The sequence below is a fragment of the Dermochelys coriacea genome, chromosome 2, assembly GCF_009764565.3.
Source record: "Dermochelys coriacea isolate rDerCor1 chromosome 2, rDerCor1.pri.v4, whole genome shotgun sequence".
NCBI classification, from domain to species: domain Eukaryota; kingdom Metazoa; phylum Chordata; order Testudines; family Dermochelyidae; genus Dermochelys; species Dermochelys coriacea.
In genome coordinates, this window is record NC_050069.1 from 197165530 (window position 1) to 197181510 (window position 15981).

Below are 15981 nucleotides of genomic sequence, written 5' to 3' on the forward strand. Positions count from 1 at the left end.
TACTTAGGTTTGAGAGAGAGAGAAAAATTAATGCCATATAAAATTTATTTGTAGTATTATCTACCCTTGCAAAAATAGCGCTTGTGTTCAAATATATATTTACACTCACATGCACACACATACAACTTTTCACAAGAGTAGATAATTTTATACTCTAGAACACAATAGATAATTATAGATAATATATAATTAAGTTATATTAATTTATTCTCCAAAAGCTTCAGGTTAAAAAGTCATTGTGTGGAAAGCAGTTGTCACTTTCAACTGGATCACAAGGCTAATTTCCCCAAAAAGCATATTTTATAAAATAGAAAGGGAAGTTAAAAAAAAGAGGACTGGCAAAATTTTACATGAGTAAAAGAGATGGAATGTCCAGTATTTCTCATCCAGTACTTGAGGCTATTGTTCTTTCAAAAAATACCCATAAAGTGTTTCATGTCTTTGGCTTGCCAGGTTTTGAGGAATGGCATCAGTCTGCATCCCCGATCCCCCAAACAGTTGAAGCTGTAGCCAATATTGCAGTCAAGCTAGCAACGGGATGCTGCTGCCGCTGCACAATATGGACTAAATTGTCACAAAGGTAAAATGCTATTTGAATCGACCTTGAGGGGAAAAAATGGTGAAGCAATTACTCCCCCCCCTCCCCGCAAAATGGGTTGATCTCACACAAAAATGCTGCACATTATAGTTAGAGAAAGCACAGAGCAAACAAATGAGAGGTAATCATGTTATGAATTACAAGGCTATAATCACATTGAGTGGTTCTGGTGTCATCACAACTCCAGCCAGCCTTAGTCTCCGTTTTCACAATTAGTTAATTTATATAATGCAGGGGTCTGGCTATAATCGTTAACAGAAAAGTAATTTTATTGGCAAGGAAACGTAACTCGGCCTTTCAATAATAACTAGCTCAACGTGTTTGAGACCAAAAGTAAACCCCTCTCCCCAAAGTCAGATGTGTCCTATGTGCTTAAAACTGCCATTTAAATTGGGGTGACGTGTGTTTGGGGGCTGGAGGTTACTGGGGGGGGGTTTGTTTGGCTTTAAAAAAAAAAGAATGTTAGTTCATTGACTCAAACTGTTAATCTTTGGCTGTGAGGTTGCACTTTTCTTTACGATGCCCTAACTGGTTTGCAAAGTTGTTTTTGTTACTGGTTGCAAAAGAGACCCTTTCGGGCACCAGATTATGGTACAATGTCATTAGGGAAAAACAAAGCATTATTTAACTAATTAAAATCCAGGTGTCATGGACTTCATTCAGTCTTGTTGGGAGATGCAGACTGGCCTTCCAGGGCCACTGACATTGAAAAAAATGAAACCATGTTTGGTGTTTTTTCTGAGAGTAGCCACTATCTATTTCTAGCCCTATCAAATGTAACAGCATGCAGCCAGATCATTCTCAATATTTAATGCAACATTAAAAGCAGTTCAATACATCAGAGCAAACTCCAAAAGATTTACAGTAGGTTAGCGCCTTGTCCACCCCAGAACCCCACAGCACCTCAGACTTCACTGATTAAAAGTTTCAGAATCCACTGCGTCTCTGCTAATGGCAAAATGCTTTTGAACGCCAAATAAATTGTACAGATCACTGAAACAGTATTTGCATGCCTGATGCTGTCCAGAGTGATCTCCAGCCTATCGCATCATCACGGCTTTGATAACACTAACCACATTTATTGTAGGAAGAGGGGAATCAAAGGAATTAACTAAAGATGGTAGTCAAAATAAATAAAAAAGAAAAAGGAGGACTTGTGGCACCTTAGAGACTAACAAATTTATTCGAGCATAAGCTTTCGTGAGCTACAGCTCACTTCATCGGATGCATTTGGTGGAAAATACAGACATACAAAATACAAAAATACAAAATACAAAATCTGTATTTTCCACCAAATGCATCCGATGAAGTGAGCTGTAGCTCACGAAAGCTTATGCTCGAATAAATGTGCTAGTCTCTAAGGTGCCACAAGTCCTCCTTTTCTTTTTGCGAATACAGACTAACACGGTTGCTACTCTGCAACCTGTCATTATGCAAAAACAAATAAATAAATGCATAAACCCTCACCTTCCTGTTTCTGGCTACTAGCTCTGCCTGCCATGATACTGAATTCAAGGGGGAAAACAAACAAACCCCTGTGATTTATGCAACTCCGCCACCCATCCTTCATATGATATCACGTTAACACCGCTGGACAGGCAGGGAAGTGCTGTAGCATACCTTGGTTTGGAGATAATGAGGGTAGTAGTAAGTGTACTGAGGGTACATTGGTTGCTGTTCCAAGCGTTTGCCCATGTAGCTGGAATCTTTCTCTCCGATGCAGGGAACTCGTTGACAGGGTGTAGTGCCCCAGGCCTTTCTTCCTCTTAAACCACTATTCGTGACAGTACTGATGAGGCTTTCGAGACTTCCTTGCCTTCTACTGCTCACAAGGTCCCACACAGCAAGAATAAAAACAAAAACAAAATATAGTAGAGCTGCAAAAAAAAAAAAAACAAAAAAAAACAAAAAAAAAAGCTACCAACCCCCCCCCCCCGGTCTTGTTCCCCCCACCCACGCCCTCCTGCACTCCGGATACAGCGTTTCCCTTCCTAGCCCGCTTGTCTGTAGTAATGTCAATTGCCAGGGTCTGGAGGGGGAAAGTCCTGCGAGAGAAACGAGCGAGACCGTGGAACTCCAAGCCGCTTTCCCTCGCTCTCTTCTTCCTCACCCCAGCCCCGCTTCCCCTTTATTATTTAAAAAAAAAAAAATGGGGGGGGGGATTTTAAAAAAAAAAAAAAAAAAAAAGCAGCTTTCCACAGCCTACTTGCGGCTAGCCCCTCTCACGGCGTGACATGGTGTCCAGGGCTTGGCTTGTCTTTCATTCAAACCCCCTCCTTCCAGCCGGTGTGGGTGGAACTACCGCGAGCCTCTCCCTCGAGAAGCAGGCGCAGTCCAGAAGGCTGCAGTATTTCCTCCACGAAGAGACCGCCTGCTTTCCCCCAGCCCCTGCTGCACGCGAAGCCCCGATTCCCTCTGCTGGCTATCTCGGAAAGCAAAGCAATTGCACAGCCGCGCTGGCCGGGGGAACTGCCCCCCCCCCCGCCGCCGCCGCCGCCCCCGGGGAACTTCCAATACCGGCAGTGGGGTCTGCGCTTCACAAAGTCACACCACAAAGCAGCCAAACTGTAAACCAGGGAGCACAGAATACCTGGGACCCAAAGAAATTGCTGCAAAGGATGAGCCTTTTTTTTTTTTTAAAAAAAAAAAAAAAAAAAGCCTTTGATATTTTGTGACGCTGTTAAAAAAAAAAAAAAAAAACCAACAACAACACGAACGAACCCACAAGGTCAAAGAACCTATTAGGAGATCAGCAACAGATTCTCCAACGTGGGATTGTTTTAAGCAGAAAACTAATTTGTACGATAATCTACCACGGCACAGAAACAAACGGGCTAAAAAGGAAAGGAGGACTTGTGGCACCTTAGAGACTAACAAATTTATTAGAGCATAAGCTTTCGTGAGCTACAGCCCACTTCATCGGATGCATTTGGTGGGTAAAAAGGGCTATGCATATTAAGTGTTCACTTTGACAGATCGAGTATATTAAGACTTGTTTCAGTCATTTCTCTATTTAGATTTATAACAAAGTGGGGGAGGGGGATCACTCTCCTGAGCTTTTCATGACTTTCATGTAATTTTAAAAACACCCTGCATGAGCCTCAGATAATCCATCACACCATCTCCTGGCAACATTCCACAGCACCCAAAAGTACCAGTCACACATACTTGCACCATGAACCTTACCGCTGCTCCCTAAAAGCCAGAGTAAAGAGACAGTGTTTGCAGGAGATTCAAGCTGATTCTGACGAACTTAAGCAAAAGTTTTGAATATTATTTATCTGAAGGGACCTGCTTTATATGCATATGTAACATTTCTGGGCACTGTACAAATAAATAAGTAAATATACTGTGTCTTACTGTGTGTACAAATCCCAGGTTTAAATTTTAAAATCAAGTATTCCTTTGACACATCATTTAATTTGTGGATCTGTCTTTAGTGGCCTCACTATTTTCTTTTTTTTTAACTTACAATTACTGGGCAGTGGTTTCCTTTGTTTTTATTCAAATCATATGTAATATTTCAGCAGGATTGTCAACTGCTGTATTATCAACCAAATTGATTTTAGAGGGAAAAGTATATCTTTAAAAGGACACTTCTCAAGGCTGGTAAGATCTAAAATTAGACCTGCCAGCTGTGTTTTGGTTTGTGGGCACACACTTGCATGTGATACAGGCACGCAAACATCACGTTCTACTCTGCTTTGTGAGACTGCTGTTCTTGTAAGCAAGCATGGCATTAAGTTGAGCAAGGATTCATATATATCCCCACAGCCTGCCGGTTACACCAGCAAAAAAGGACAAAGTAGAGAGGCAGAGCAAAAGTGTGATACACATGTATGAATCACTGCAATCACAGAATGCATGGTTTCACTTCCTCAGTAGCTATTTTTTAATTTTAGTACTTAAACAGCACTCTGTGTCATGCAACGGAAGCTGCTAGGTGCTGAGTTCATTGAAAAATCTGGCTCCAATTGTGGGAGCTGAGCACTTGAAAATCTGCTCCATATCTCCAAAGCACTGTACAAACGTTAACTGTTAATTCTCACAACACTCTTGTGAGATGGGTAGGTGATTTTTATTATCTCCATTTTACAGATGTGGAAACAGCCTCAGAGAGGCTAACGGCTTGATCCTGAAACACAAAGTAGGTCCAAAAAGGTTTCTGAAACTGTGATAGCCGTATATCTATAGTGAATCTGACTCGGAAAGCTAGGTCAGGGGAAGAAAGCCCTGGGTATCCTGGAGTAATGGGCTGAACTCATAAATGTGAAAGATTAAGACTAAATATAAAAGAAAAAACTTCCTGACTGAGATGAGATCAATTTAAATGTGTAATAGACTTTCCAACATGCATAGATTTTTTTTTTAGGCGAGAAAGAACTGTTTTGATCATCTAGTCTGATTTCCTGCACACAGGCCACAAAATTTCACCAAATGATTCCTTAAACGAAGTACAGGAAGCCCTATCACAAACACTGAAGAATAGATTGGACAAAGCACTGGAAAAATATATACTACTATAGTAAAGAAACTTGTAATGGCTAAGTGATGGACTATACAACGTAAACAGGTTTTTTCCATCTCTAATATCTGTAATGCTAAGTACAAAACCAAGTCATACTCTAATCTGTATAAACTAAGCAAACCATTACTAGTAAATTTCCTGTTTCTGCTAGATAGCAAGTATTTACATCAACAAAATGCTTTAATGCCATTGGTATTTTCCACACAAATTAATGTAGTCCAGACATATTTTGGATGAAGACATAATTCTATTGAGTAATTACTGAGTTTTAGGTATATATTCTCTAATTTTCCACTAGTAAGAACTTTCAGTTGCAACTGCTAGTGCTCTGCTAAAGTAGCACAAAGTAAAGGTTCAGAAAGGTTTGTGAAGTGTGATAGCTATAAAGCTAGAGTGAAACAGCCATTATTAGCCTAATTTTTAAAATCTCAGCCACTCTTTCTGACATCTGTTTGTTCATAGAGGTCTAGCTGTCCAGCTCAAACTCAACACGGCTAAAACAGAGCTCTCGGGGGTTTGTCTACACTGCCATTAAACACCTGCACCTGACTCGAGCTCACAGGGTTCAGGCTAAGGGACTGTTTAATTGCGGTATAGATGATTGGGCACAGGCTGCAGCCCGAGCTCTGGGACCCTCCCACCTCGCAGGGTCCTAGAGCTCAGGCTCCAGACCAAGCATCTACACTGCAGCTAAACAGCCCCTTAGCCCGAGCCAGCTGGCACAGGCCAGCTGCAAGTTTTTAATTGCAGTGTAAACATACATCTCGTCTTCCTCCCCAAGCACTCCCAGCTATCTCCTCTCTTGATCACGGGGGTCAACACCACCATTACTGTGCCTGTCACTGCAGCCCATAACCTGGGCCTCATCTTCAACTTGGATCAGACCCCTCTCAAGGTCCTCACATCCAGGCTATACCTAAATCTTGCAGATTCTTTCTGCATAAAATCTCTAAAGGCACGTCTACACAAGAACTTATGGCATGGCAAGTTGGGGTGTAAATCTACAGTGCTCCAGCGGGCCATGCGCTGTCTAAGTGGCCCCTGCCATTGCACACTACAAGTTCTCTAATGAGCTTTGACCTACTGCTGTTTCAAACCACTGTACATCAATGAATACTAGGAAACTTCTAGTCCACCATAGCAGGACAGTTAGCACATGGTATGCTGGAGTTCTGTCCATTTACACCCCAGCCTGCCATGGTCAGTCAGTCCCGGTGTAGACATGCCCTAAGATACAGCACTTCCTCTCTACGCAGCTAAAACTCTCATCATATCATGGCTGGGCAATTGCAACATCCAACATCTCCTACACGTTAAATGTTCAAGCAGGCACCTTTTTGCTTTCTCCCAGGCAGCCCCTCCCGCTTCAGAGGAGCTCCCTGTAAACATGCACAAAGCTAACTCATTATCCACCTTTCAATCCCTCCTTAAAACTCTCCTTTGCCGTGAGATGCCTACAAAAAAACATGACAACAGTCAGGCTGCTGGTGTGCTGAGATCGCTGCCGATCATGCTGACCAGTATTGTCTCGCTGTTCCCTTGTACTCCCCAGTTGGTCTGTCTCTATCCATTTCTTGTCTTTTGCCTTATACATGGTTTGTAAATTCTTTGTCTTTTTGTTCTCTGTTTGTACAGCATCTAGAACAATGGGGCCCTGGCCCTTGACGCGGGATTCTAGGCTCTATGGTGATAAAAATAAATAATAAGCAGCAGCAGCAACAGGCATAATGTAGTGTCAGTCAAGACAGGATTAGGTCTTGAATCTTTTCTGTCCTACTGATCAACACTATTTTCTGTGCACATGGCCACGAGAATGTAGATGCTGACTGGTTTAAGTCCATGTACAGGACTACAGCGGCGAAGCTCTCCTGCCAACATAGCTTCTGCCACTCGTGGACAGGGCCCCATCCGCATAGAGCTTCTTCACCACACGTGCTGCAGTGTGTACCAGTTTAGCTGCGCTGCTGCACCGCTGTATGTATGGACATGGCCTTAAACCCGCTACCATCTACGTTACCATGGCCATATGCATAGAAAGCAGTGTTTGATCAGACTCAGTGCCGTGCACCTGAGCACTTATGTTGGTGTAATTTATGTCAGTTGGGGGGGGAGTAGGGGTGGAATATTCCTGCCCCTGAGCAACATACATTTTGCCAACATAGGCTGTGGTTTAGACATAACCTAAGACACTGTGCAATTGTGCTCTCTTTATAAGCTAACCTACCTACAGTAACTATGGACAAAAGTCCTATTGCAAGATCCACGTGGAGAGTGGTTGATTTAGAGCCCACATATAAGATACAAAAGGTCATGAGTTTCCTGCTCTGCCACAGACTGCCTGCATGACCATGGGTAAGTCACTTAACCTCTCTGTGCTTCAGTTCTCCCATTTGTAAAATGGGAATAATAGTACTTCCCTACCCCACAGAGGTGTTGTGCAGATAACTACATTGACAACTGTGAGGCGCTCAGATACTGCCATAATAGGGCTCATAAAAGTACGTTAGACTAACAGACTCGTTCAAGACTCAACAGAGTCTCAGAGGATCAGGTCCTGGATGCTTTTCCTATTGAAGACAAAGGCAAGACTCCCATTGATGTCAAAGGCAGAAGAATCCAGCCCTCAGTGTTTCAGTCCCTCTGCATTCTTCCCAAGCCCATTACATAACAGCTGCTTCCCCATTTCTCCTCTAGGGCAGAAGACCAGTGCAAGGTTCTTTACTTAAACTTTACAGGGGAGCTGTGAGCAGAGAAGCCACAGAGGGGTGTCTGCATCCCACCTATATGCTGCGGAATGGATTCCTACCACAGGCCCACACTAAAGGATGGGAAGTGGGAAGGAAGTGGCACAGGCGTTCACATTTACATAGATCCAGTGGCCTAAACAACCGGCTTAACCAAGGCAGGCTGGGTGTAGCTGCTATTCCAGGACCTCTGTTAACTGGTCTAAGAAGGTGAATTTCAGCTATTTATCCTCTCCATGTTCTCTGTGTAGAGAGCTGAAACATTCAAGCTTTACACAGATAGAGTAGACCTCACTTAGTGCTGGATCCTACAAGGTACTGAGCACTTTTAACTCTCACTGAAGTCAGCTCATCGCTGGCACTCACCACGTTGCAGGACTGGCCCTTAATCATGCGACACAGAAGTGAAGGGAATCAAAATGGGAATTTGATATGAAAGTGTGGGGGTTGGGAGAGAAAGGAAGGAAATTCAGTATTGAAAGAAAAAATGCAAATAACCAGCCAAAAAGCAGCCTTGGATAACGCTGCCTCTGAAAGAATACTGGTGATGGAAAATGGAAAATTTCCATTTGCAAAATACAGACATCAAAAAGATCATCTATGACTTGGGAGCACACTGTTTAAATAGATTCCCCTTCATTTTCTGGCTGGCGCATTTGAATAACTGAATCCACTTGCAAGCTGGAATAGCAGTTTGCCTACCGAGTGTTAAGTATAAATGCTACACAAAAGAAAAAACAAGCTGTTCAATCCCAATAAGCAACAGCCGACTAACTTCACAACTTTCTTCTTTCCTATTGGATGCTCATTATCAACTCAATAATGGAGCTAGTCATGAGAAGCTGGTAAGCAAGCCAAATTCCAGTGCACCTGAAAAGAAATTACCATACACATCACCCAACGTGGGGGGATTTCACAAGACATATAGAGGAACAAGAATATCTCCAAGAGGAAATTTAAAAATAAAATAAAATACATTGGAACAAACCAACTGTAAATCTGACAGCTACATAAATTCTGAGACAGATGCCAGAAGAGGCACCATCTTACTGATATTAACTCAACCAAAGCCATGTCTGAAAAGCTTGAAGCTTAAAAGCTAAGTGGTGCACACGCGCGTGCGCACACACACACACAGACACAGAGAGACAAAAAGAAAATGCTTCTCTTGGGAGGCAGGGATAGAGGAATTAATTTGGTTTTTCACTTTATAAAATTTAAATTTTCCCATTTATAACCAGGTAGGTGAAGAGAAAAGAATGTGAAAAAGGATGCTCCCAGGAGGAGAAAATAATTCAGTAACTTTCTTATTTGCTAAGATGCAGTTCTACACACACACTTTTTCAAAAAAATAATAAAGCCTTGTGTACAAGAATCTACAGTTTTTAGCTTTTAAACAAAAGTCTTGTTGATTTCCAAATCTTACCTAAATCAAGGAGGAATTCAAAGAAATTCTAACCCCCTGCTCCTTAAAAGCAGAAATGTATATTCTGAGAGCATTAACTTGCATCAAAACAATGTCAAACCTGCCTAAGCAGGAACTAGAGAAAAATGTTCTTGTTTAAACAGCAGAAAGACAGCTGCCAACAACTAAAGAAATATAATAGGTAAAGAAAAAAAACAACAATTATCTTGGGCTTACGTTTTTGACACTGTCTCTGCTTATATTCTTCTCTATTTACTCATCAAAGCTATTTTCAGAGGATTCTGTAGTGATGCTTGACAGCTTGTTTACAATGGGTTACAAAAAGAATACTGATTTATTTCTAGATCTGTCAAGTTATGCAGTCCAGAGACCTTAAAACTACATCTATGAACGTAGAATCTTGCTATTTAATAGTTTATTTATCAAGCTAATTTGCTTTAATGTCACTGACTGAAATTCTAACAACAATACACACAGATGCTACCTATCTCATGATAGACAGAAGACGTATAACATTTTTTAAAAAAAGAAGCAGAAGCAGAAAAACCAGACTCAGATAGCCTCCTTGAGCTCTACTCTTATAGGTAGGTGACCCTCCGTTCACCGCAAGGTGGCACTATCCTGTCCCCCATACACACACTTTCTTTGGGCCACTTGAAGGGTACCCCTTGGGCCCAGGATCCACATATGGGGAGAAGGGGTAAACACATCCTCCTTAGCCTACATGAGCTTTTCCATAAACTTCTGTTGCTGGGGGCTGCTGAAGGCAGGCTTGTCCCTGGCAGAACAAGTCTGATAGAGCTATGCTGCCAGGGAAGCAAGCAGAGAGGTTGGTTCTGGGGGCCAGTGCACCTGCAGAGGCACAGGGCCTTCATGATGATCCCTGGGGATCAGTCCAGGGTGAGGATGAGCCACACAATATTTTCAAGGAGAGGGAAAACTCCACCCCTCTCAAAAGAGTAACAGAACGTAGAGGGGGAAACATCCAGGATGAGATCCTTGTGGATATTTCCTCACCAAAGCACTCCTACTGGGGACTTTGGATCCAGCCCCAGAAATGGGATATAGAATAAAAATGACTACATGAGATGCTGGTGTTGCCAACCTCCACATGTTTATCTTGAGTAATGGGAATTTAGCCCCTGCTTGGTGCCAGACTGGTACGAAGCTCCAGCATTCATGGAATGGAAAAATCCCTGCTGACTGGCTGCCTTCCCCACTTCCTGGGGAAGAAAAGACAATCAGAGCTTCTACAGGAGGCAGGCAGAGCTCCCCCCGCCTCACTTCTCAGAAGCCCAGAGGAGTTTCTAGATAGGCGAGGGGGAGAGGGAGCACCCAAACTCCATTTTCACAAGAAATGAGGGAGGTTGAGGGAGCTTAGGGTGGCTTTTGTCCTCCCTCCTTCCCTCTCAACCCCTATTCCTCCCACGTCCTTTCTCATCCTCTCCAATGCAGCAACACCAGGCCTGGGAAAGAGAGAAGAGAACTCGCCTGGGAGGTGTGCCTCCCCCTCCCCCCACCACCCAGGTCTGGGAGGGCGTGAGAAAGAAGAACTCCTAAAGCTGTCACCCCTTCCCACTCTGGGATTGGGAGAGGGCTGTGAAGATCCCCTGGAGTTATAGGAAGAGCAAAGATATGCTGGGGGGCAAGGGACAAATGTGAGGCTTGGGGGAGGAAATAGGGGTGCAGGGTTTTTGTGTGGCTGTGTGGACAGAGTTGCTGTGGGGGTTTCAAAAACTGATCTGTGGCTGAGGGTGCATAGTTGACTGATGTAGCGATGTGCTGGCCAAAATGGTATTTCCTCACTGCCGGCACTAATTGGTACAAACTGGCCATACTAGTTGTCACACACACATCGGTGATGGGGGCAAGGAGAGTTCAAAAACAGCAGAAGACAGTTCAAAAACATTTTTAACTTATGACCATTCAAGGTAAAGTGGTCGATTAACACCTCTGCCACTCTACCTTGAAGGGTCCCTTAGAATATGGGCTAACTACTTGTTCTAAACAATCTGTTCAACCTCGCATTTAGCTATGGCACTCAGAGTACCTTTCCCAGACTTGAAGAAGAGCTCTGCATAAGCTCAGAAGCGTCTCTCTTTCACCAACAGAAGTTGGTCCAAAAAAAGATATTACTTCACTCACCTTGTCTCTCTAATATCCTGGGACCAAGACGGCTACAACTACACCGCGTACAACACTGAATCTAACTTAAAGAGAAAAGGAGTACTTGTGGCACCTTAGAGACTAACAAATTTATTTGACCATAAGCTTTTGTGAGCTACAGCTCACTTCATCAGATGCTGTAGCTCACGAAAGCTTATGCTCAAATAAATTTGTTAGTCTCTAAGGTGCCACAAGTACTCCTTTTCTTTTTGCGGATACAGACTAACATGGCTGCTATTCTGAAACCTGAATCTAACTTGTGACTTTGGAGCTTGCAGGGTTAGCAGTACTGGAATACTGTCCCATTTAATTGGCCTTTAAGTCTATCTTCTAATACGTTAGTACTTAAAATCAACAAAGCTCAAAGATTTCTATTAACTGTGCTGTTTTTCCACGTTTGAAGAACAGCAGAGAATGGCAGAAGGACCGGGCAGGGCGTCTTCTGATTGATTCACATAACATATTGATTTCAGATAACACATTGAATTCACTCGAGAACCTGGCTTCATTGATATCTACTTTTTGCTAATATTTTCTGACAATTCACTCTCTAGTCTGAAAAACAAAACTATATGATCAACAAATTGTAGTCAGCCCAAAAAGCTCCTTATATTGAAGGAATAAAGTTACAGGCAAACATCCTTTTCCTCTATGATCTAACCAATACAATAAAAATAATAAATAATAACACTGCCTTTATCTTCTCTCTATAACTCTTCACTTTAAGGATCTCAAAATGCTTTACAACCATTAAATCAATTGTAAGGCATGAGGGAATTATGTCAGCAACAACCTGTGAGACAGGTGGTATTATGATGTGAGAGTTTCCAGTCTGTAAGGATGGTGGACTGGATAGTGTTTCCCTTAGGGAACTGTCAATGCTTCTCAAAGGCTGATACATGGTGGACTAAATTGTAGATGAATGGACTGCAAGCTCTTTGAGCCAAGAGGACGACTCATGAGGACAGTGGTCTGATGGCAGAGAAACACAATGTGAGGACCCCGAAATCCAAGGATGGGCCATACCAGTCACCGTGACACTGTAGTACCCTTTATTATGTTACTCATTGTTATTCCAAAACTTCGAGAAAACACTACAATTTCAAAGTGATTAGAATATATGCCTTCCCAAGATCATATTTCTTGTAGTAGCACCAAATCATCACAGATTAGCAAATATTGTGTCTGTTCCAATGGCTAAACCATTTTTCTACAGTTTGAATGAGAGAGGTGGGATTTGGAAAATTCTCTCCTTATAAAATTGTGCTGTAGTATTCTACAGTATTAGTCAAACACCCTACAGCTTACAGTAGTGACACTGCATTTTCAAAGTCCTGCTTCCTAGTATCTTTTCTTCATTCTCCCAGTTTATTTAAAATCATTTTGTTCTCAGGAAACAGATTTTTTTTCTTAAGAAAATTTATTGCTGCAGGTAACGGAGGACATAAATATGCTGCCTGTTTATTGAGACCTATAAACACTTAAGAACACAGGCAATTAATTGTCATTGAGAGAATAGCAGTGAACATGGAGGTTTTCTAGAGTATAACTACAAGTTCACCCATCACATGGAAACATAGCCTAAGGATAATCAGGAACAATAGGCCTTAAAACAGGGAACTCAGTGAAAATGGCTCACTAGTGGGCAGGGTAGGGTTATGAATAGAGGTTAGCAGGAATAGATAGACCTCCAGACTAGGTTAAAAGGAGTCATCTTTTCTCCTAGACTAAGCAAGGTTTTATTTTGTTTTTCCTTTACTGAACCTGGTTTTGTTTAATTGCCAACAATAATACTTCAGAAATCAGCTTTTTCATGCAGTATGGTTTAGTGGTTAAGATCCAGAACTGGAGGTTTGTCTACACAGGGAAATTTACCAGCATAATTATACTATATCATTGTACCTCTACAGTTTTACCAGCATAACTTCCCGTTGTGGACATACTGGAATAATTATGCCAGTAAATTTCCCCACATGAACAAGCCCTAGGTATCAAGAAACCTGTGTTCTGTTGCCACCTCTACCTACTGTATGACCTTGAAGAAGTCTTTTCCCCATTCTATTTTCCTGTCCCATTTTTGTCTGTCTTGTCTATTTAGACTGGAAGCTCTTCAGGGCAGGATCTTTTACTATATGTTTGTACATTATCTGGCACATTGGGGCCTTCCTCGATTTTGGTAGGGCACATAAGCACTACTGTAATACAAATTATTAATGTTACTCAGTCACGATTCTTGAAAAAATGAATGATGGAGCTGTGCATGGTCAGTTCAGGGTAAGTTTCACAACCATGAAATATAATATTTTCAATTTTTTTCCCATTCTTCTTCACCTACTACTAACACTATTCATTGTGAGAGTCACCTCCCAACTCTCTCTGTCCCCTCCCCTTTCCCACCAAAGAGATTAAGTTTGTCCACCAAATGATTTGTTCACCCAACTCTGGCTGGGAAAAAAGGCCAAAATAAGCCTTCCCAAACAATTTCAATTCCTGAATCAGACTTTTTTTAAAAAAAGATAGTACTCTACATTAATATTCTATTTTGGCCCAGAGCTGGTTAAAAAATGGCCTGTTTTGAAAATGAAAATTTAATTAAAATGTTTTTGTTCTTTTTATTTTGCTTTTAAAAAACAAATCCACAAATAACATTAAAACTAAAAAAATGTAGTTTAATTTAATTTGGTTTAATTTTTGGTTTCGTGATTTATGCTTTTTCCTCCCCACTAGCTCTCTCTCCCCATCTTTTCAGCATCAAAATGAAAAAAAAAATGAAAAAAAGGAAGGAAAAAAGGAAGACAAAAGGAGGGAAATTAAGATTAAATTAAATTAAAAGTGAATAAATAATAAAAAAACCTCTACATCAGAAATTGTTCAATATAAAATTTTTGCAAATATTTTTAAACACAAGATCAATTCTTTTTTAAAAACCGGCAGAAAAAGGTTTTCAGGAAAAAAAAATACCATTTTCAACTAGTTCTGTGTAAGTAACTGCAGTCTCTTTTAAATTGCTCTGTCAAGGTAGGAAATGCAGAACTGCTTTTTGGGTTGTCTACAGTTCTAGCCAAATAATCCCTGTATTTATTCACAGATTATACCATATAAAGTATTTTGTAAACAAAGAAAACATACAAGGCATAGTTAACCAGAATCTCAGACATTAAAAAAATGCTATTGTTTTCTTTCCCGCCAAAACGCAATCAGGAAGGGAAGTGGAAAGCACATGAAAACACTTGAGCCTCAAGAGCAATGTTATCAGCATGGAAAGTTTCTCATTGTATTAGAAGAGAAATTAAGTGTCTACTAAACACAGAATCAAAAATTTATGTGTAATGATTTTAAAACAAATTGTAAAGGAAAAGGAAAAATTTCTTCAGTTATTTCCTATCCAGCAAAATGAGAAAGTGTCTTTCTGGTTTGTGGAGATGTACATGAAAGGACCAAAAAGTTTAAGGTAGTCCCCCTCGTCCTGGGGTCATAAACTGATTCTTCTTTTGCTCAACGCAGTTGAGCAACACCCTTTTATATAGATGATGGCATTTTATGTAACAAATGGCTTCCAGCTACCACAGGACCAATGCAACCTGCCATGCAAAATTAAACTTAATGTCACGCCAAGTTACTGTCCATCATAACCAAATAAAATGTATTGAATTGAATATGTTTGATTTGGGAAATCTGTGTTTTGTCAGCTGTGGTGTAACTCATTGTCCATTATACAGTATCAAGCCCATTCTAGGCAGGCCATAGAATATAAATGTTCAACCTCCCAATCCCATACATGTCAACTTTCCAGAACAAGAATGATAGTGGATATATAACATATATACACGTTAGAGCTAGAGAGGAGGGAAGGCTACCACTTGCCTGTCAAAAGGCCAGGAAAATTCACAGTGGTCAGAGGTTTTTCATTTACTAGAAAGAGTCAAATACTAATTATGATACGTTTCCTTCCTTTTTCTTACTCACTTCCTCCCACCACCACCATCAATTCACAAAGTCATCTTCATACGAGGTGTTTTCCCCTCTCACAAATTCCTTAAATACTAGTTGTTCTTCACCCAACATCCATCACACTTTAAGATGACTCTTTTCTGATTTGGCTTGTCTGCCTTCCTTCCCTTATTACTTGGGCCAGGAATCTGGCAGCTAACTCTCTTAGGCACCTTCAAAAATTTCAGCCCCTTCTCTCTTCATGTTCAGTGTTTCCTTCTCCCTTTCTTCCTGGCCCATCACCTCTCCCAGCTGTCCATTCACTAAGACTCCTCTATTCTGCACTCTCACTCTGCTGGATCCAAGTAGCATAGAGGATGAAGCTGCCTGATATGAATGTAGAGGGGACAAGAGTTTGACCTGGGGGCAGAGCAGGAGGAATAGACTGACACATGGATCCTGGGAAAGACTGGCAGCAGGGGAAGTGGAAACTGGGCCTGGGAGTTGCAGGGAGACCACGAACCAGGAGGGCATGCAACTGGCTGGGCAAAGAGACTAGGACTGAAAGTCAGGGAGGGAACTGAGGAGG

The 15981-nt window shown here is 41.5% G+C and overlaps 1 protein-coding gene across 1 annotated transcript in view; it reads right to left on the reverse strand.

Annotated features, from left to right (window-relative positions):
* The window catches only part of RBMS3 (RNA binding motif single stranded interacting protein 3), a 782080-nt gene that overhangs the window by 567037 nt on the left and 199062 nt on the right, over window positions 1–15981 (reverse strand). The window contains exon 4 of the mRNA XM_038392245.2: window positions 2219–2420. Within this exon, the coding sequence (XP_038248173.2) occupies window positions 2219–2420 (202 nt within the window). The remainder of the gene's footprint in view (window positions 1–2218; window positions 2421–15981) is intronic.